This window comes from Lithobates pipiens, unplaced genomic scaffold (assembly GCF_037356315.1).
Source record: "Lithobates pipiens isolate NorthernLeopardFrog02 unplaced genomic scaffold, aLitPip1_a1.2 Scaffold_23, whole genome shotgun sequence".
Taxonomy (NCBI): Eukaryota; Metazoa; Chordata; class Amphibia; order Anura; family Ranidae; genus Lithobates; species Lithobates pipiens.
Genome location: NW_027507785.1, coordinates 128,093,510 through 128,115,149, shown reverse-complemented (window position 1 = coordinate 128,115,149; position 21,640 = coordinate 128,093,510). Strand labels below are relative to the sequence as shown.

Here is a 21,640-nt window from a genome sequence, read left to right as displayed (position 1 = left end):
AAAAGGAGCGTATTCTGGAAATGTTGCGGAGGCTATGGTGGCATGATTTGGACAGGGATTGTATGTGGGCCTGAAAGGACAGTTCAGAGTCTAAGGCTACCCCTAGCACCCTAGCATGTGGGGCTGGACTGATAGACGACAGAGAAGTCAGGGGAAGGGGCACGTGGGGGAGGAAATATTAAGAGCTCGGTTTTAGATTTAGAATAAGTTTGAGGAAGTGGTTTGACATCCAGGATGATAGTTAGATCAGTGACGCGTGAGGAGATTGATGGGGTGAGCTGAGGGGCAGAGAGATAGAGTTGGGTGTCATCAGCATATAAATGGTAGTGAAAGCCATGGGAGGCTATCAACTGACCCAGGGAGGATGTGTAGATCAAGAATAGTAGAGGTCCAAGGACAGAACCTTGGGGGACTCCAACAGAAAGAGGAGTTGGAGAAGAGGAAGTGAAGTTGAAAGTGACACTGAAGGTGCGATGAAATAGGTAAGATTCGAACCAACGGAGAGTGCAGCCAAGCAAATTTAGTTTTTTTAGAAGGAAGACGTGGTCAACTGTATCAAAGTCACCAGAAAGGTCAGAGAGTAAGAGTATAGAATAATGACTGTTGGTTTTGGCTGTTAGTAAGTCTTTTGTGAGTTTTAGGAAGGCAGTTTCTGTGGAGTGCTGTGTTGACGAAATCCATACTGAAGGGGATCAAGAAGGTTATTCTCAATGAGATGGTCACTCAGTCGGTTGTAGACTAAACGTTCAAGGAGTTTGGAGGCAAAAGGGAGTAAAGAGATGGGTCTTAGGTTGTCAAGATTGGTGGGGTCTGAGGCCTTTTATTTGTATGGGAGTGACTAATGCATGTTTTAGAGGGTTGGGGAAGATGCCAGTAGAGAGTGAGAGGTTGAAGATATGAGTTAAAGCGGGGTTCCACCCTAAAGTGGAGCTTCCACTCATCGGAACCCTCCCCCCCTCCAGTGTCACATTTGGCACCTTTCAGGGGGGAGGGGGTGCAGATACCTGTCCAAGACAGGTATTTCCACCCACTTCCGGGCATAGACTCCCACGGGAGTCTATGCCGTTTCCTGTCCCGCCGCGCTGTTTGCGGCGACACTCACGGGTCCCAGAGACAGCGCGGACCATTCCTAGTGCTCTGCGCCACTCGCGCATGCGCAGTAGGGAATCGGGAAGTGAAGCTGCAGTGCTTCACTTCCTGATTCCCTCGCCTAGAATGGCGGCGGCAGCAGCCGAGACCCGAGCGATCGCTCGGTCTCGGCTGTCGACATCGCTGAACCCTGGGACAGGTGAGTGTTTATTTATTATAAGTCAGCAGCTGTAGTATTTATAGCTGCTGGCATAGAGACAATCTGTAGCAGAAAAAAGAAGAGAAGGGTTAAGATGACAAAGGTTTCTACAGGTAATAGTTTGGTAGTTGGAAGGCAAGGAGGAGGCAGACAAGGAGAGAGTGAAACTAATAAGGTGGTGATCAGAGAGAGGAAAAGGAATATTGGATAGGGCATGTGCGGAGTGCATAGGTAGGAGAATACGAGGTCAAGGTAGTTGCCAACAGAGTGAGTAGAAGCGCTTGTACATTGTTTTAGGTCAAAAGAGGAGGTTAGGCACAGCAGCTTAGAAGTATATTGTGTTTTATATATATATATATACAGTGGTGTGAAAAAGTGTTTGCCCCCTTCCTCATTTCCTGTTCCTTTGCATGTTTGTCACACTTAAGTGTTTCGGAACATCAAACCAATTTAAACAATAGTCAAGGACAACACAAGTAAACACAAAATGCAATTTGTAAATGAAGGTGTTTATTATTAAAGGTGAAAAAAAATCCAAACCATCATGGCCCTGTGTGAAAAAGTGATTGCCCCCCTTGTTAAAACATACTATAACTGTGGTTGTCCACACCTGAGTTCAATTTCTCTAGCCACACCCAGGCCTGATTATTGCCACACCTGTTCACAATCAAGGCATCACTTAAATAGGAGCTGCTTGACACAGTAAGGTCCACCAGAAGATCCTTAAAAGCTACACATCATGCCGAGACCCAAAGAAATTCAGGAACAATTGAGAAAGAAAGTAATTGAGATCTATCAGTCTGGAAAGGGTTATAAAGCCATTTCCAAAGCTTTGGGAATCCAGCGAACCACAGTGAGAGCCATTATCCACAAATGGCGAAGACATGGAACAGTGGTGAACCTTCTCAGGAGTGGCCGGCCGCCCAAAATTACCCCAAGAGCGCAGTGACGACTCATCCAAGAGGTCACAAAAGATCCCACAACAACGTCCAAGGAACTGCAGGCCTCACTTGCCTCAGTTAAGGTCAGCGTTCATGCCTCCACCATCAGGAAAAGACTGGGCAAAAATGGCCTGCATGGCAGAGTTCCAAGGAGAAAACCACTGCTGAGCAAAAAGAACATCAAAGCTCATCTCAATTTCTCCACAACACATCTTGATGATCCCCAAGACTTTTGGGACAACATTCTGTGGACCGATGAGACAAAAGTGGAACTCTTTGGAAGGTGTGTGTCCAAGTATATCTGGCGTAGAAGGAACACTGCATTTCATAAAAAGAACATTATACCAACAGTAAAATATGGTGGTGGTAGTGTGATGGTCTGGGGCTGTTTTGCTGCTTCAGGACCTGGAAGACTTGCCGTGATAAAGGAACTATGAATTCTGCTGTCTACCAAGAGATCCTGAAGGAGAATGTCCGACCATCTGTTCGTGTACTCAAGCTGAAACGAACTTGGGTTCTGCAGCAGGACAATGATCCTAAACACACCAGCAAGTCCACCACCGAATGGCTGAAGAAAAACAAAATGAAGACTTTGGAGTGGCCTAGCCAAAGTCCTGACCTGAATCCTATTGAGATGTTGTGGTATGACCTTAAAAAGGCCGTTCATGCTCGAAAACCCTCTAATGTAACTGAATTAGGACAATTCTGCAAAGATGAGTGGGCCAAAATTCCTCCAGGACGCTGTAAAAGACTCATTGCACGTTATCGCAAACGCTTGGTTGCAGTTGTTGCTGCTAAGGGTGGCCCAACCAGTTATTAGGTTTAGGGGGCAATCACTTTTTCACACAGGGCCATGATGGTTTGGATTTTTTTTCACCTTTAATAATAAACACCTTCATTTACAAGTTGCATTTTGTGTTTACTTGTGTTGTCCTTGACTATTGTTTAAATTGGTTTGATGTTCCGAAACACTTAAGTGTGACAAACATGCAAAGGAACAGGAAATGAGGAAGGGGCAAACACTTTTTCACACCACTGTATATATATATATATATATATATATATATATATATATATTATATTGTGGGGATGCTTTTCTTCAGCAGGGACATGGAAGCTGGTCAGAGTTGATGGGAGGATGGATGAAGCCAAGTACAGGGTAATCTTAGAAGAAAACCTGTTAGAGTCTGCAAAAGACATGAGACTGAGGTGGAGGTTCACCTTCCAGCAGAACAATAACCATAGACATACAGCCAGAGCTACAGTGGAATGGTTAGAATGGCCCAGTCAAAGTCCAGGCCTAAATAAAATTGAGAATCCAATTTAGAATCTGTGGAAATATTTAAAAATGGCTGTTCACAGATCCTCTCCATCCAATCTGACAGAGCTTGAGCTATTTTGCAAAGAAGAATGGGCAAAAATGTTACTCTGTAGATATGCAAAGCTGGTGGAGACATCCCCAAAAAGACTTGCAGCTGTAATTGCAGCGAAAGGTGGTTCTACAAAGTATTACCTCTGGGGTGCTGAATACAAATGCACATCACATTTTTCAGATATTTATTTGTAAAAAAATTTGAAAACCATTTATAATTTTCGTTCCACTTCACAATTATTTGCCACTTTGATTTATCACATAAAATCCTAATAAAATAGATTTACATTTTTGGTTACAAAATGTAGAATATTTCAAGGGGTATGAATACTTTTTCAAGGCACTGTATACAAAAAAAAATATTAGTTAAACCCACAAGTGTTTTTTTTTACCACTAGTATTCCTTTATACTGGCTTTTGAAGTGTACAAATGCAACAATGTAGACATTGGATGAAAGGTTTAGCACTGGGAAACACTTTTTGAAAGATAAAAGGTTGCATTTTATATAAGACTATATAGATGAGCCCGAAATGAGGGACAAATGAGAATGAAAGAGGGACAGAGTGCCTTTGTTCCAAATCAGGGACAATTCCCCGAAATCAGGGAAAGTTGGGAGCTATGCCTATATAATTTCCTACAGAATTCCCATACACAGTGCACACCTGAAAACAGTAAAGCCTTGTACACACGGTCGGAGAATCCGTCGGAATGTGTCCTATCGGACCGTGTCGTCGGATAATCCGACTGTGTGTGGTATGCATCGGACTGATTCCGTCCGAATCTCCGTCGGACCCAATTTTCCAACATGTTGGAAATATTTCCCGACCAACTGGGCCGGTCAGACCTAATCCGATCATGTGTAGAGCATTTTGATCGGACCAAGTGCCACGCATGCTCACATTCAAATTCCGACACGGAAGTGTTCATTCAGGTAAAACTACTGCTCGTAAGCGATATAGCACATTCGTCACGCTGCAATGTTAAAAATTCTTTCATCAAGCGCATTCTCTTGTTCTTTACAATGCTGCAAGAACTAACTTCTTTTGATGCTCATAGTCACACACACTTCTCCCGAACGGATTTCATTACTCTTTTTTAACCATTTCAGCAATACAATTTTAGTTTGCGTCACATCTACACAATTTTTGATTTGGTTTTTTATTTTTTGGATGTTTTTGGGGGGGGATTCCCTAAAAATCTCCTTTAAAGACACTTACAACAACAACATTATTGTATTTTTTATATTTTCTTTTTCTTATTTAATCTACAGGAGGTTGTTTAGTGTTGTTACCCCTTGTTATTTAGTTCACTTTGTATTTTTGAAATGTACCTGCCTGCTCACAAATAAACTGTACTTTTTGAAGGAAAACACATTACACAAGTATTTCATCAAACAAAAAAAAATTTATTTTGTTCGCTAGAAACTAAAAATAGGAACGCAGCACTGGAGAAACTTCTTAACTTTGGTGCAGCCTTTGGCCCCCAGGGCAGACATGACTAAATTAGATATTAAAAAATGGGTGGCCTGAGGAGTAGATATCTCAGGGAGAGAAGTCTGGTCCCGAAGTCCTAGAGAGCAGGAAATTCAGATGCCATTTATGTCCCCAGGATGTGGATCTTCAAGAGGCTGCATCTTCTGGCACACCAGACTCAACCCAGGCCATCATTCTCTGGTCTTCCTTTGGGACTTCCCACACCAGGCATCCTTCCAGGCTGTGGCTGGGCTCCTGTAGCTGGGGCAGGAGGAGGAGGGCGTTGGTCAACCTCCTGGCTGCCACTTGCCACAGCCTCCCCCCGACTGAGGTCATCCTGTGTATGAAAAGGGGACATAGTTTTAGTTTTTTGATCATCAATCACACCATTTTGTGCTCCTGGCTTTTGCTAATTGAATGTTACCAAATAGAACAGACTATCATTCTGACACCAGCATTTTTATTTCCCGTCCCAAACATTTTTGGTCACTACTGTCTCTTGAGATGTAAACCACTTGGAGAAATCTCAACTTACTGATCAATAAGAACATCTAGTTAACATCATTAAATGTAACACAAGAAATATGTTCAACAATGCAATACCTGTCTCAAGCTGGGCCCCACCACATGGTGCTGCCTGGAAGGCCCAGGTTGGACATCAGAAGCCTCAGCTGGGGGTGACGGATGCCTTGGAGGAAGCCTGGAGAGTGGTGGCCTGGGTACCCCTTGGTCTACCAAAAATGCAGCCTGTCAAAGTGCACCATCCTGGGGTAATAAACAGCATCTGTATCTCCTGCTCTCAATGACTCCAGGTGCTTCTTTCTCTCCCTGAAATATGTAAGCTTCATGGCCACAATTTTGCGATTCAGATAGGTCATGTCTGCCGTGGGGACCATGATCCGCAACAAAGCAAGCAGTTTCTCCAGTGCTGCGTTCCTCTTTGATCTGTCATTGTAAAACTTGTTGTGGAACTGCCACAGGCAGGGCATCTCCATGTACAGTTCTATGAATAGCCCCATAAAGTTGGCATTGGTGAATGGATCCATATTGTCTGCAAGACACAACACAAGACAAACCCTCAAATACTAATAATGCAATTAAAATCCCTTCTAATCTTGTCCCAAATCGGCCTAGATAGAAGCAGTCTAGTCTAGTGAAGCACCAAGTTAAAAATGTTACCTTCGTTTCCACGTTCGTCGCTTCCATGCCTCACACTCTCCTCCCAGATTGTACGAACGATACACACGTGTTGCGTTTTATATACATTGCGCATGCGTGAAACTCCGCCTGCCCCTGACGTTCTTTCCAGACTATTTCCCGCCCCTTCGCTTCCCGCGCAGTGGGTAGAGCACATGGCGGAGAGAACGCAGGTGCGCACTAATAGTTCCACTAACGAGGAGGAGGGTGAGGAAAGCCTGGAGCCTGAAACTTCCTGATCCAGGAAGACAAGATTTAAGGCCTCAAATATGTCTTTTGAAGAGATGTTGGAGATGGTCGACATATTGAACAGGACCGACTATGATGGGAAGTATGGACCTTACCCAAACCCAAATATCAGAAAGGCCAAGATCATGAATAAAGTTGTGAAGAGTCTTCTGAAGAATTTTGGGGTACGCCGATCCAAGGATCAACTGAGAAAACGCTGGTCAGACCTGAAACTGAGGGAGCACGAGCAGTACCTAAGGATCAAGCGTGTTCTTAAAAAAAGTAAGTAGATGTCGTGTATTCATGTGATTATTCTTGACTGCATACATGCTCCATGTGCTTTGATTTCATGTTGTGCATTTTAAAATGGCCACTTTCAAGGTCATGGTTTCGTTCGTTCGTATGAAACATCGTTCTGCAGGGAAGTATTCCAGCTTAACAAAGTGTCCCCAATAATGTTCTCACCTTGTAACTCGGCCCAAAACACAATTGTACAACACTTCCAAGCAATGTTTCATATTCCTATTTCTGCCCCCTGTGTGCTAATTAATCTTTGTTTACATTCTCATAGGGGAGAGAAGACTCGGCAAGTATGAGGACACCAGGGACCACACCCCTCCCAAAGAAGGGCAACTTCCAAAAGCAGAAACAGAGGAGCAGGAGCAGGAGCCGGAGGAGGAGGAGGAAGAAGAGATTGTGGAGGTTGGACAAATTGTCACCACAACAGGTGAGTGTCGGAGAACACAGCTTCCGGTAAGCTCATCAATGTATATCACCATATTTGGATTACATGGTGTGTTTGTTTGCTTTGTTTTCTAGGTGATGTGGAAGAAGATTCCCGTTTTACCAGTGAAAGTGCCCAGATCTTGATCGGGGAGATAATGGGGTGCAATCGGGATTTGGAAATTGTACAACAAAACATCAATGATGTTAAAAATAAAATGAAGAGCATCATTGATGTTTTGGGGAGAGTGTGAAAACTAAAAAACTAGATAGGGTTTTATTTTTGCTTTTTAACATAAAAATGCTGTATTTTGCAAAATTTAAAATTTGGAAGATGCACAGAGTGTGTAAACATGCGCTATCTCCCATCATGGGGGATCAATGTACGTGTTTTGTGTAAAGTGTCTGAGATGAAGGGGTTGCAGCCCCAAAGCATGTACATTGATCCCCCATGATGGGAGATAGCACATGTTGGCACACTGTGTGCATCTTCCAAATTTGGATTTTTCAGGGGTCACACCCCATGTGATGAAGGCAATATCAGCCCAGTTTGTACATACTGTCTGATATTGTCTTCACTTTTCAAAGTTGAACTTTGTAAATTCCTGTGTTCTGTATTTTACGGTTTGATACATGCCTGTTTACACAAAAAAAACAAGTAAAAAAAAATATGATTAAACTCTGTTTTGGATACACAAAATCTCTTGGTTTGTTGTAAAAACCTTTAATAAACGCACATATGAATGTGCTTGTATTAAAAAGTTTAATTGTCAACAATGTGTGGCTTCCTTTTTCATTGGTCCTAAAATGTATTTGTAGTCAAATTTGAGTTTGTGCTGAGAAGGAGTGCGATTTACTAAAGGTAACTCCACTTTGCACTCCAAGTGCAGTTTCAGGTGTACTTTTGCACTGCACTTGTAGTGCATAGTGGATGTGCCTTTAGTAAAAAGCACCCACAGTGAGGTGTACATTTGTACAATCATGCCATTTTCCTGCCATGGTGCTGAAAATGAGCATGATTTTGATCAGTAATGCACTACATACATTAGTTAACAAAAAGAAGGTGTGTGTGTAGCAGACCCACAACATAATAACATTATCTTAAGAAGAGACTGTCCCCTCATCTCGCTCTGAACTTAGGTTTGCACTGTTGGTGAAAAAGGCACAACTTTAATAAAACTGGCAAAGTGGGAGGCCACAGTTCTGTGGCGTTGAAGGACACTGTGTAGTAACACAAGAACAAAAACTAGTAATTTGACAAATCAACATTGCATGCAGATTAGACACCCACATTTTTGGACAAAATTAGTATAACATTTTTTTAACTGAGTATTTAAAGCCTAAAGTATAAGGTCCCCTTATGAGAGTCATAACCCCCCCCCCCCCACCCCCCCACCCCCCATCTGATGGGCCCTTGCTAAAAAATGAGGGGGGATGTTTAGGACAGGTAACCCTCTCCACTTGATTGAGAGCTGAATGCCTAAATAATGTGTGATACTTTGGGAAGCCCCTCCTTAATTACACTATTGGCAGCCCACCGGAGAGGTAAGAAGTGTCATAATAACACAATGGAAGCACATTCTGACATTCTGCTATTACATAGCAAGAAAATGAATGTGTTAAAAAAATAAAAATAGCATTTGAAAGTATTGAGGCAGGCCCTTACACTACATGCTTTGGTGAATTTGTCCATATATGTGATCATGAAAAAGGTATTTAGAGTGTGTATTGGGTTGGGTCAAGTCATCAGATAGAAGATTGCTATCAGCTGAGCTAGCAGTTGGGGAGAGGGGGGTTACTAATGAGTTTGGCACAACTCCAAAAATCCAAAAAAGGTCACTTTGCATGAATTGAAGCACACACATCACATTTGTAGAGATTTTAGGGGGAGTTTAGGGGAAAGCAATACTATGGAGCTGCCAAAAGACATTGTTAAGTGACTAGACTATAGTTTTAGGGGCCAAGAAGAGCATGGTGGGGAAGTTAGTGAGGCAAATATGCATGAGGACAAAGGGGCAGACCATATGAATCAGAGCATATTGCAATGATGGTAATTAGGGAATGAGGAAAGAAATGCAAGACATTAGCAATCATGAAATACATAGAATGTGATGTTTAAGGATAAAACTTAGCATAATATAGTCCTTCTGCAGGAGCTGAATGATGGCAGAACAGGTCTCTGGAATAATGATCCCCAGAGCCTGGGGGGAGATGCCTGTAGAGAACTTGAGGTCCTGAAGGCTTCTCCCTGTCGCCAAGTAGCGCAACGTGGCAATGAGCCTCTGCTCCGGAGTGATGGCTTGCCACATGGAGGTATCCTGCCTGGTGATATAAGGGGTCAGCAAAGCCAGCAGACGGTGAAAAACGGGGTCCGTCATCCTGAGAAAAATCCAGAAATGATCAGAATTATTCTCGTGGATCTCACAGAGCAAAGGCATGTGGGAGAACTGGTGATGCTGGCGCAACCAATTCTTGGTCCACAAACGCCTCCCCTCCCTGTTCATGGACCGGGCTTGTGTCAAAGTCAAAGTAAGAACCCCAACACGAAGCCCCTGCACAGCACAAACTGTACGATGAGTACGTAGACGAAACATGTTTGAAAAACGGTCGGCTGGTCAGAACGGACACCAGAAAGCACCGATAAACAGCAAGGCCTGAAAGGACGACCTGAATAGCAGAAGCAAGCAGACAATAAAAAATGCCTTTCAAAGCGTACTATACCAAGATATAGTCCACAATGAGAAGCAAATACTTAATGACTGCACGCACTGATTATCAGATACGCAAAGACAAGCACAAACTGAAGAGCGGTAGCGATCTGAATCACTAATCTGAAAAGCGCGAATCGTCTAAGCAAACTTCTACTAAAACATGAGATCAGCAGAAGGAGCCCAAAGGGTGCCAGACGTGGTGCTGAACTTCCTTTTTCTAGTCCCGCCGTACACGGCTTACGTCACCGTGTTCTTGGCAACCGCTAAGTCAGACAACTTGGCCCGACCGTGTGTATGCAACAGTTTCGGACACAATCCGTCGGACTAAATCCGACGGACAAAATCCGACGGATTTGGTTGGCAGAATCTCCGACCGTGTGTACAGGGGCTAAATGTTTTCAAACTGTTATTTGCAGGATTCTGGCGAAGGTCAAAATTGCTTGCAAAGCACTCTAAAAAAACACAAGTAACATATAAGTTTGCCTTTAGAAACACGATGGCAATGGTGCAATGGACACCTCTGTTACCCTAACCTTGCCTCATCCCAAGCTTGTACAGACCCATAGATTGCCAGGAAAGGCACATCTTTAAGTAACCCCCTTTTGGAATGCACCCTTGTGAACACGGAATGCCCTTAGTGCTGGTGAAACCCTCTTTAGCTATCCAACACTATTGCAGCAGCCTTTATAGGGGGAGAAGGGGGAGGGACAGTAGGTGACGTGGAGCAGAGAGGGGTTCAAGCCTATTTACTTGAACATCCATCTATCCATTCTCTTAAGAGTCATTCAGGATGCTGGGATCAGTACTATATACAGCCCTGGTTTTCTGATGGCTAGCCAATAATATTTGATAAAGAAGCAGAGCTCATTTTGCTTGGACCATAGTATAAGGCACTGGCACTGCTTTAGTTTTACAGTTGTAAAGTAACAACTAAAAACGCTTTGGATTCAATACTTTGAATTGCTGATTAAGAACAAATATGCAGCAGAAGAGGCCAAAACAATGGAGTTGTATTTGTTTCATATCAGTGATCATACTATTAAAGTCATTATGTAAGTATGTCAGTCAAGCAGCTATCATTTTGGGAAAGAAACTTTAGCAATAGCTACCTCCATGTTTCTTTAGCACAGGAAAAGAACAAGGGATCTAAGGCACTTGCTTTAAGTCTGAAAAACAGAAAAGCCACAACAAAAAAGTTTTTTGGTCACTGGTAAATGGGTAGGAGTTTGATGGTTGGGGTAGAGCAACTTTTTCTCAGCCAGGGTTCTGTGGAATCCTACAAATCGCCCTGAGGGTGCTGCCGTTGCTTGATTAGCGGTAAATTGATGGCCTGCGTACAATGATCACCAATGCAAGGGGCAATTTTCCACTGCTCACCAATGTAAAGGGTCACTTTGACATTAACCACTTATGTTATTGGACACCACAATTTTCACTGATTGCTCTTTTTTCTGTTATTATTTATTTAATTGAAGCGTTTTACAGAAAATAAACAAAGTGATCTGCCCTTAACCCTTATTCACATTGGAGCGACTTTTCATGTCATTTGACAGGTATTCAGATTCGTAAAGGCCTGTGTCTTTAGAGAAACAAAATATCTTTGACACCTGAGGTTTACTTTAGAAATTTAGAGATCCCAGAAACAACATGCATGTGCTGCTATGAGAAAGTATAACAATTAAGGTTATAGTGAAAAGGGACTAAAGGAATCAAAAAGCCCTCCAACTGAATCATTGGGTAGCACCTTTTTTTTTAGAAAAGAAGGCATTCACACTATAGAATACTTACATTATAAATTCCCGTATTATGTTCACCAATTTCCAAATGCAATTAAAAATCCAGTTAGGTTATGAATTCCATAATTGCCTTAGGCCTCACTTAACATTGATATTTTACCCTGCTGGGATTAAAGATTTCAAGAACATTTGGATACCATTGTAAGCTGCTTGAACAAAAATCATAATAGTACTGATCATTTAACAGTTATATTTGTGGGAAATATAGTCTCTTTTGCAGTTGGTACATTATATTACAAAAGTGCTAAGAAGGTGTCTCATTTTTTGTTGTTGTAGCCAACTGATGCATTTAAGAAGAGGTGGTTTACTCTGGATCAACGAAGGCTCATGTACTTCAAAGACCCCCTGGTAAGATCTTCACTTGTATTATAGCTGCTTAAGTAGAAAACACTGTACATTGTAAATGTTTTATACATTGTAGCCTATGTTTGTTTTCAGATTTGATTGTGTCCAGTCCTTACATTCAAAAAAATATTGTGCCATTTCCTTTGGATCCTCTCTTACTGTAAAGCTTTAGTGTCATATATATAAGTGAAGATGTCATTTTTTTCCTTTTTCAAAACATATCAAATGTTCAAGGCATATCAGAAGAGTGCTCATAGGATGTGAATCACAGCACTGTCTCATTGCATGATCAGCAGAGATAGCTGCGAGTCATCCAGAATTGCCACCTAAATCTCTTAAGGCTAGATCTAAAAGATGAATGCTGTCAGAGCACTAAGAATAATGAGACTACCACAATTTCCTTCTAATGCTGCGTACACACGTCTCAGACTATCTGCCGTACTTTTGAAATGAACGGACTCACCCACACACATGGAGTAAAGTCCGTTCATTTTAGCCAGGTAGCCATGACCAGCGAAGGAAGCGTCGCTGGCCCCGTCACCTGGTATGGACTTAAAGGGGAATGCCTACGCCGAAAAAACAGCGTGGGGGTCTCCCCCAGGTCCATATATTACCCTTATCTGAGCACGCTACCCAGCCGGCCAGGAAAGGGGGTGGGGACGAGCAAGCGCCCCCCTCCTGAGCCGCACCACACCAAAGCACCTTGTCGCCATGTTGATGAGGACAAGGGCCTCTTCCCGACAACCCTGGCCGTTGGTTGTCGTGGTCTGCGGGCGGGGGGCTTATCGGAATCTGTGAGCCCCCTTTAATAAGGGGGCCCCCGGATCCCGGCCCCCCACCCTATGTGAATGAGTATGGGGTACAATGTACCCCTACCCATTCACCTGTGAAAAAAATGTAAAAAAACACAACACACAAGGATTAAAATAGTTTATTGCACAGCTCCGGGGGTCTTCTTCCATCTTCGGGGGTCTTCTCGCCGGACTCCTCCGCTATCTTCTGCTAGCTCTTTTACTAGCGGAGGAGCCTGGCTTTCTTCTTCGCCGCCGCCCTCTTCTTGCGACTTTGGGGGTCTTGTCTGCCCACCGCGCCTTCTTCTAGCTCTTTTACAAGCGGTGGCCCGGTCTTCTGTCGCCGCTGTCTTCTGGCCTTCTGTTCTTCTCTTCTTGAGCTGTTGCCTCGTCGCTGTCTCTAGTCACAATGACAGGGACGCTGCGTGCGGCCACTTATATATGGACATCGCCGGATGATGTCCCCGCCCATTATGATGTCACAGTCCCAGCATCCTCTGGGACATAAACTTAATGTAGTTGTCAATAAAATCAATTGACACTTATACAATGCTTGTAATTATACTTCAGTATACCATCGGAACATTTGACAAAAATATCAAAAAACACTGAAGCAGCAGACTTTGTGAAAATTAATATTAGTGTCATTCTCAAAACTTTTGGTCACGGCTGTACTACTAGTCTTTGAGGAAATGTCAGCTGGATTAAATTTTCCTGGCTACTTGCTGTAGTTTCAGTGAAATGAGCCTGGCACTGGATATTATCCTCTACGGGGGCTACATATGTGTGCTCTATCATGCACTAATTCCTAGTAGGAAGGCACAAATCTGGATCATTAAAACAAAGCCTATGATGGAAGCCTGCTTAAGCAGAGATTACCTTAATTAAAAATCACATGCTGCACTTTGCATTGTTATACAGGTCACAGGCACCAAAGAAAGTTGTAGACAGTTTTTTAAATTATGATTGTTATAAGTCCCTGTGATGTGTAGCAGTGACATCAAAATGTAGCTAAACTCAAAAACAAATGTAATATATTGCAGATTACCAGTCCTTGCACATGGTGACTACATTAGTTTTCATTTTTCAGGCTTAGAACATTTCAGCAAGTACAGAAAATACATATTGATCTTACTAGAAATGTCATTGTCACTGTGAGCTGAAAAGAAAGAAAAGCAACATTATCTTCCTTGTGCTGCCTACTAATCCCATCAGCTACAATGTAAAGGAGATGAATAAATGAGAATGTGTTTGAAGTTTAAAAATGTCCCCCTCACTAGATAGTAGAGAAGTGGGTGTAAACAAAAGGGGACAGGAAGTATGTTATTTGTAGGGTTACCAGATGAAAATTAAAGGAATAATCAAAATAACTGTTGATTGCCAGGGCTTTACCATTCTGTTCTCTTAGTTTCCCAGCCAGGGTTCGGCGGCCCTTGGGGTGGTCCCGGTTGAGCTCTATACTCTATAGCAGTGATGGCGAACCTTGGCACCCCAGGTGTTTTGGAACTACATTTCCCATGATGCTCAGCTACACTGCAGAGTGCATGAGCATCATGGGAAATGTAGTTCCAAAACATCTGGAGTGCCAAGGTTCGCCATCACTGCTCTATAGAATGAAGGCAGCCAATGACGGAGACCCCTCAGACTGGGCTTGGAGGGGGACCACCTCGGGGACCGCCTTGGCAAATAGGTGATCACTGGGGATACGGCTCATTGACGTGAGATAACGCAGTGGCCTTAGTATTCTTAGGGCCAACGCTGCTGTAATATATTAGGTTTCACCCGGTCCCCCATGATGTACTAACTGTTTATTTTGATGTATTGGAAAACTGAGTGATTTGTGTTGTCTCTGTATTACCTGCAATCCGTAAATAAAGAATAAAAAAAAAAGAAAATTAAGAGAAAATGTTAAAAAAAAGCAAACTAATTCATACACCGCATCTAAGGATTTGTAAGCTGTGTTTATATATGCTTTAGATGTCACTTACCACAGCCAGCATGCCTGGGTGCCTTTCACTGCCATAGTAATTGCCCCTATAATGGAGTCTTTATCCATATGTAAGGAAATTGTGTTTGCTTTCTTTAGTAAATCAGGCCTATTGCGCTTCTGTATCGAATCTGACCACTGTTTGATCTCTTTCACTCAGGATGCCTTTGCCAAAGGTGAAGTGTTTTTGGGAAGCAGTGAGAATGGATACCAAGTAAAGCCAGAAACAATTTCATGTACACAAGGCAACTTGTGGAGTTATGGTATATCCATAAGTACCCCTGATCGTACTTACCTATTTACATGTGAGAGTGAGACAGACCGAGATAACTGGCTCAGTGCATTCAAGAAAGTGACCAGTCTTCCTATGAATATTCGAGAATATTATGCAGGTAACATTTCAACTTTTAAAAAAAATGTTTTTTAAATTAATTGTGAAGCATATGTTTTTAAATGGTGTCTAGTTTAAAATAAAAATATATTAAGGGATAATTAAAGAAAAAAAAAGATAAAGGTAATAAAATTGTAATGTGAAAGAAATATATAAAGAGCCCTACCCTGTGACAAAAAAAACTTCCTTTTGCTAGTCTCGTATAGAACAAAATAATTACTAGCAATCAACAGTGAATAAATAATACAGTTGTACAAGCACCTCACCTAAATTTGCTTACGCTAATTAGAGTTCACACAGGCAGAGCCTTCCTCATTTTCAGGCTGGAGGACATCCAGCTTCATCTCATTCTTTCCTCCCCAGCCTGGCTGTCCTTGGTTAGCATTACATGTGGGCATTACCTGGGGCAGTCTGCATGCAAATGCTGTCTGCCCAGGAATGCCCACTCCTCTAGACTGTTGACAAAAGTGAAAAGTTAGTTATGGACACATAGGGTCATTTTACTGGTATTGTTATCTTAAGGTGTTATTGTTGGTGTAAACAATCTAGTACCTGGGCAGGCAGGTTCTACATCCCAGAGGATCTCCACAGTCTCCTTGGCTTGTAGTGTAATGTAAGAAGGGTTGAAACGTAACCGTCACACCGCTGCTACGAGGTCCAGATACAACTTTCTCTCTGGAGAAGAGACGTTTGAGAGGGGATATGGTTTAAATTTACAAATACCATACTGGAGATGGTGACCTCAAAATAGGGATAAAACTTTTTTGTGGAAGGGAGTTTAATAAGACACATGGCCACTCACTAAGATTAGGAAAAAGAGGTTTAACCTTAAACTACGTAGAGGGTTCTTTACTATAAGAGTGTAAAGGATGTGGAATTCCCTTCCACAGGCGGTGGTTTCAGCAGGGAGCATTGATAGTTTCAAAGAACTATTAGATAAGCACCTGAATGACCACAACATACAGGGATATACAATGTAATACTGACATATAATCAAACACATAAGTTGAACTTGATGGACTTTGGGCTGTCTTTTTTCAACCTCACTTACTATGTAACTATGTAACTTTATTCCATTAAAGGTCAGGGGTACAATTCAAGAAATAGCCAATGCACTTTGGGGGTCTACGTTCCCCCTTCATCAGGGCTTGACTGGCAACCAAGTGAACAAACCGGTAGTGAACCAAACAAGCTGCTGATTAGGCCTGTGCTTTCAACTCACACTGGAATATATACCATTGTAGGTCCAGTTCACTTGGTTGCCAGTTAAGCCCTGATGAAGGGGGCACGTAGACCCCCGAAAAATGCTGGCTATTTCTTAAATTGTACCCCTGACCTTTAACCTACTTAATGGTATTCCCGAGTGTGGCTCGGGGTGAATTTTCAGTACCAAAAGCGGTAACCCCGAGCCACACTCAGGAACGCATCGCAGGCAAAGTTATTTGCCTTGTCCCCAGGATCCTGTGATGTCTCCCCACTGTGTGTGCGAGCTGTGTCCTCTGCTCGATCTATCACAGTGCCGAGCTCCATTCCCTGCGAGCGTTGTGACAAATATGGACGGATCACAGCACCAAATTCAAACAGTGAAAAACACACAATACATACAGTACACTGTAATCTTACAGATTACATTACTGTATCAAATTATTTCACATTCCTTTTGTCCCTAGTGGTTTGTCCAGTGCCCTGCATGCAGTTTTATATCATAAATACTGTTCTTTCTGCCTGAAAACTGGAGATTGTCCATAGCAACCAAAAAGCGTCCCTTTACATCAAAAGTGGTTTTAGACCAGCTAGAAAACAGCGTTAATAAATTTGAATCACTCGCAGAATTGAGCGATAGTGATTCGTGGGGAAATCCATCATCAAACACTGAAAGTAACGACATAGACAATTCTGCAACTGAGCAAATTTATGTGTTTTTGATTTGATTACATTTTATTTTTATTATTATTTGTTATAATTATTTATAGTTATTTATTGTATTATAACTTATGATTTCATGTTTCAAACTTTATCATACCCGGGATGTCTACTAGACTCTTGTTTGGATAGATTTAAGTGAGATATTACTAAGAATTACAGGCCTACAATATAAAATGCCAAATTTCCATGCAAAACATTGTACCGCTTTGTGCAACAAAAATCTGAAATAATCATACTGCCACTGCCTTCTTACATTACACTACAAGCCAAGGAGACTGTGGATATCCTCTGGATTGTAGAAGCTGCCTGCCAAGTGGTGTGTCGCTTAAATTTCAACCCCTCTTACACTCCTCTAGACTGACATTCACCCATCAAGACATTTTAATATTTGTATAGTTTCTCACAGTCACTTGCTTGCAATCAGGGCTGAGGGCTCTTGAGGGGAGTACTGAGGCAGGGAGCTGTGATGTTTTTTAGGGGGCCACATACAGAACCCCACTGGCACCTCCCACCAACCATGATCTGCCTTTATTGCATAGAGAAGCACAAAGACGCAGTGATTAGATCACTTGGTCTAAAATAAGGTATGTAATGAAAAGATGTTTTTCTCTAATATTATTTATTTCATATTTTGTAGTAAATGGGGGGGGGGGGGGGCGGGTTATCGGGACCTGAGAGAGACAAAATACAACCATATAAAGCTTGAGATTTAAAAATCCTACATTTCACTAAAGATATCCACTTTACAGAAATCTAAATTGCTTTTTTTTTTTTTTACCACAATAGTGTAATTATTCATTGTTATAAATTGATACTCAAATTGATACTCAAATTTTCTCTCTTTTTTTTCTCTCTTTTTAGTCCAATCGAGGTTAAAGCATCATACATAGCATGTTCCTGATTCAGGTCCTCCAACTTTTCATTTTCTCATGACAGATATCAGGACATCTCATTACTGGACTTTAAAATAAATTTTTTCCTTTTATCATTTTTTATGCACAAGCATATGTAATTATGACTACATTTGTATGGCAGTGTATCACCTATGTTCCAGAAATGGGACATATTTAACATTCAATTAAAGTATGAAATGCGAAACAAAATTAAGATTTGGATAGACCACTTTTTTAGTATTGTATTGTTATCTGTGATCCCATGAGGGAGATGTACTCTCTCAAATTGTCCTAAATTCCAGTTGCACTGGGAATAAAAGTGAGGGTAACGCCAAAATGTTGAGTTGCCACCAAAACAGAAATAGTGGAAAAATCTTCCAGTTCTCATGACTGCTGTCCAAGAGGGGATATCCTATATATTGGATAAATATCCTCTTACTTCCTGTTGAGTCTACAGGACAGGAAGTGGGGGAAATCTCACCAATGATACACAGATGGCAAAAAAATAAAAAATGACAGCAGTTTTACCCTCTCCTACTCAATATACTTATAATATTTTAAGGAGAATGAAAATTCTGTTTTATAATTGAATTAAACACAATTTAAAGGTAGTAAACTGTAAAGTATATTCTCTAACAGTCTTAAAAGCAAAAATATGTTCATAATGTCAGAAAGTGTACTGAGAAGAGTATGGGGAGATGGTTAATAGACCACACCACAAATGTAACAGTTTTGTCTCAGTCTGCACATTTCTTTGTGAATAGGATTTGTCGATGTTTGTCCAGCATATCTGAAGCGGAGGTGAGGAATGAGCATAGACCAAGCAAATAGAATGCTGCAACACAGGCACAATATATCCTTATTTTTCCAGTGCGAAAGCTAACCTGGATTAAGACTAGCTTTCTATCACAATTATTAATCAAACTGAAGAAACGCTCACACCCTCATTGAAAGGTCTTAGCTCGTAGACGTGGAATGTTTACTATACACAGGAACTTCTTCGGAGACCATGACAGAAGCCAGGCAACACAGGAGAGCTGGGATTCTGATTATAGATTGAGTTATTTTTTCATTGCCACCATGAATACATGAAGAATTTGTTATATTACTGATCATGACACACAACCCATCGTGCTTTTTGCGAAGTAGGCGGCAGTAAAGAAAATGGAAGGTAATTATGAGGCAAACATGTCCATGGAAACTCCAGGTATTTTTGATGGCGAGGTTCTGGTGACATCCAGCTTGAGCGCTGTACTTTCTATTATGTTTGTCTTAGGCTCCTCTGGAAACATTTATGTACTTGTGATAACTGTCTTGTCACCCAGGCCAGCTGGCTCCCTGTTTATCAATGTCATAAATCTTGCTTTGGCTGATCTACTTTACCTTTCAACGATTCCTTTTGTTCTAAGCACATACCTGGCCCAAAACTGGTACTTTGGAGATATAGGGTGCAGAGTTCTTTTAAGCATGGACTTATTCACCATGCATGCTAGCATCTACACCCTCACTGCAATGAGTCTGCAGAGATATCAGGTAATTGTGCAACCTTTCAAGGCACATATTACTCAGTGTCACCAAAAGGTAACAAGTCTGGGAATCTGGCTTACATCATTTTTTCTCACTTTACCAATGATGTGCATGATACGGTTACAGGACAGTCATTATGGATCTGACAAGAAGATTTGTTTTCCCACTTGGACACAAGATTCATTCAGAACTTACTTAACAATCCTTTTCTGCACCAGCATACTAGGCCCTGGCTTCATCTTGGTTTACATCTATAGTTGCCTTGCTAGGGCATATTGGATATCTGGCCTAGAGGTCCACCAATCAAGGCGAAAACAAAAGCATTGTGTTGGGCTGCGTATATTTACAATTATCATTGTATATTGGGCTTGTTTTGTACCTTTCTGGGCATGGCAGCTAGCCAAATGTTATCAGAAGGAACTTTCAGCACTGGGTCATTCAGCTGAGATTTATCTAAACATTGGCGTTACCTGCTTAACATATGCTAATAGCTGTGTAAATCCTCTACTTTATACTATACTAACTCGTAACTACTGGGAATATTTAGCTGGCCGTAGCAGGAAATCCAACGGGAAAGGGATGCAGAAGAAACATCTGGAGATGTGATTGACAATGTTGGACTGTTACCATCACAGGTGAAGTTGAAGTATATTAAGGCATCAAATATAAAACATGATAACAGTAAAGCAAAGAGTACAGTCTAAACTACTGAGATTTGTAATTACATAAAATCCTAAAATGAACTTTTTGTTGACAGATAAGTAATTTATATTCTGCTGACTTGAATGTTTTAGACATGAATTGATGGCGCTGAAAGATTAAGGCCTCTTTCACATCAGCTTTGAGATATGGCAAAATGACAAATGGGGGATTCTTTTCACATGTGTAATGCCGCATACACACAACCGGACTTTTCAACGGACTTGGTCCGGCGGACAACCCGACAAACTTTGCAGCTGAGGTCCGCCGGACTTTCAAATGAACGGACTTGGCCACACACGATCACTCCAAAAGACTGATGGATTCTAACGTGATGACGTAGAATAAGGAAGTTCATAGCCAGTAGCCAATAGCTGCCCTAGCGTTGGTTTTAGTCTGTCGGACTAGCACTCAGACGACCGGATTTTTTGACCAGACCATTTTATTTCTAGGTCCGCCGAACTTTTGGGAAGAAAAAATTCAGCCGGAGCCCACACACGATCGAATTGTCCGACGGATTCCAGTCTGCCGGGCCAAGTCCGTCGAAAAATCCGGTCGTGTGTACGCGGTATTAGGTTGCAATAATAAATGTTACCCAATTACCACCTCTGGTTTTCTGTTTTTTTACAAGGGGAAGTGAATGCTGTAAATGCTTCAAAAACGTACTCTGAAAGTGTCTAAACCCACGTGAAAGAGGCTTTAAAGCAATATTAAACCAAAAAGTAAACGTTTTATTATGTCTAATTCCTCCAGTGTTGTATTGTAACTGTACTGTCTGCCTGTCTGCCCTCATGTTGTAAAGCACTGCACAAACTGTTGGCACTATATAAATCATGTATAATAATAATATTGCAGTTCACCAATTCCTAGATGTCATGGCTGCATTTGTTTTGTTTTTTTGGGGCTTTATTTTTTTTTTCACCTAGCCAGTATCTCTGTTGTTTTTCAACAGAACAAGCTGTCCTGCAGATGTATCAGTAACGGGGTTAAGACAAATAATTTACCAGTAACAGGAGTGCTTACAATGGTCAGCTTTTATTAATTTATTTAAACCCTTTATCCCAAAAGCAACACAATTGTTGTAACTGCTGAAAAAAATGTTAGTTAGACTTTGCTCTAATTTGTTTAATGCATCTAAATCTGCTAGTACGTCCAACGCTTCCCTCCCCCCAGACAAACAATACTTCTTTTCAAAGGTGTCTCTGTCTTCTTTCTTTCAGGGTGTAGGCAACTTAATGGAGGAAATGTTACTGGCTTGATCACTAGGTGAAAACAGAGGGTAAAAAGCTTAAAAAAAAAAGAAAATGCAGCCACCACATCTAAAGATTAGTAAGCTGCAATATATAATTCAT

General features: G+C 41.6%; 2 protein-coding genes and 1 long non-coding RNA gene across 3 annotated transcripts in view; all 3 read left to right on the top strand.

Moving 5' to 3' along the window:
• LOC143927887 (arf-GAP with dual PH domain-containing protein 1-like) overlaps window positions 1–18,272 on the top strand; it is a 77,434-nt gene extending 59,162 nt beyond the window's left edge. The window contains exons 9-11 of the mRNA XM_077452331.1: window positions 12,006–12,077; window positions 15,013–15,244; window positions 18,031–18,272. Coding sequence (XP_077308457.1) covers window positions 12,006–12,077; window positions 15,013–15,244; window positions 18,031–18,059 — 333 coding nt within the window. The 3' untranslated portion in view covers window positions 18,060–18,272. The remainder of the gene's footprint in view (window positions 1–12,005; window positions 12,078–15,012; window positions 15,245–18,030) is intronic.
• LOC143927890 (uncharacterized) lies at window positions 6,576–7,779 on the top strand. Its single transcript, XR_013262337.1, has 2 exons — window positions 6,576–7,226; window positions 7,319–7,779. It is a non-coding gene; the product is annotated as an uncharacterized LOC143927890 (long non-coding RNA).
• Window positions 18,273–18,422: 150 nt separating the features above from the next.
• Window positions 18,423–21,151, top strand: LOC143927888 (urotensin-2 receptor-like). Its single transcript, XM_077452332.1, has one exon. It carries the CDS (start codon window positions 19,227–19,229, stop codon window positions 20,193–20,195), a length of 969 nt encoding a protein of 322 aa, XP_077308458.1. The 5' UTR covers window positions 18,423–19,226; the 3' UTR covers window positions 20,196–21,151.
• Window positions 21,152–21,640: the final 489 nt, after the last annotated feature.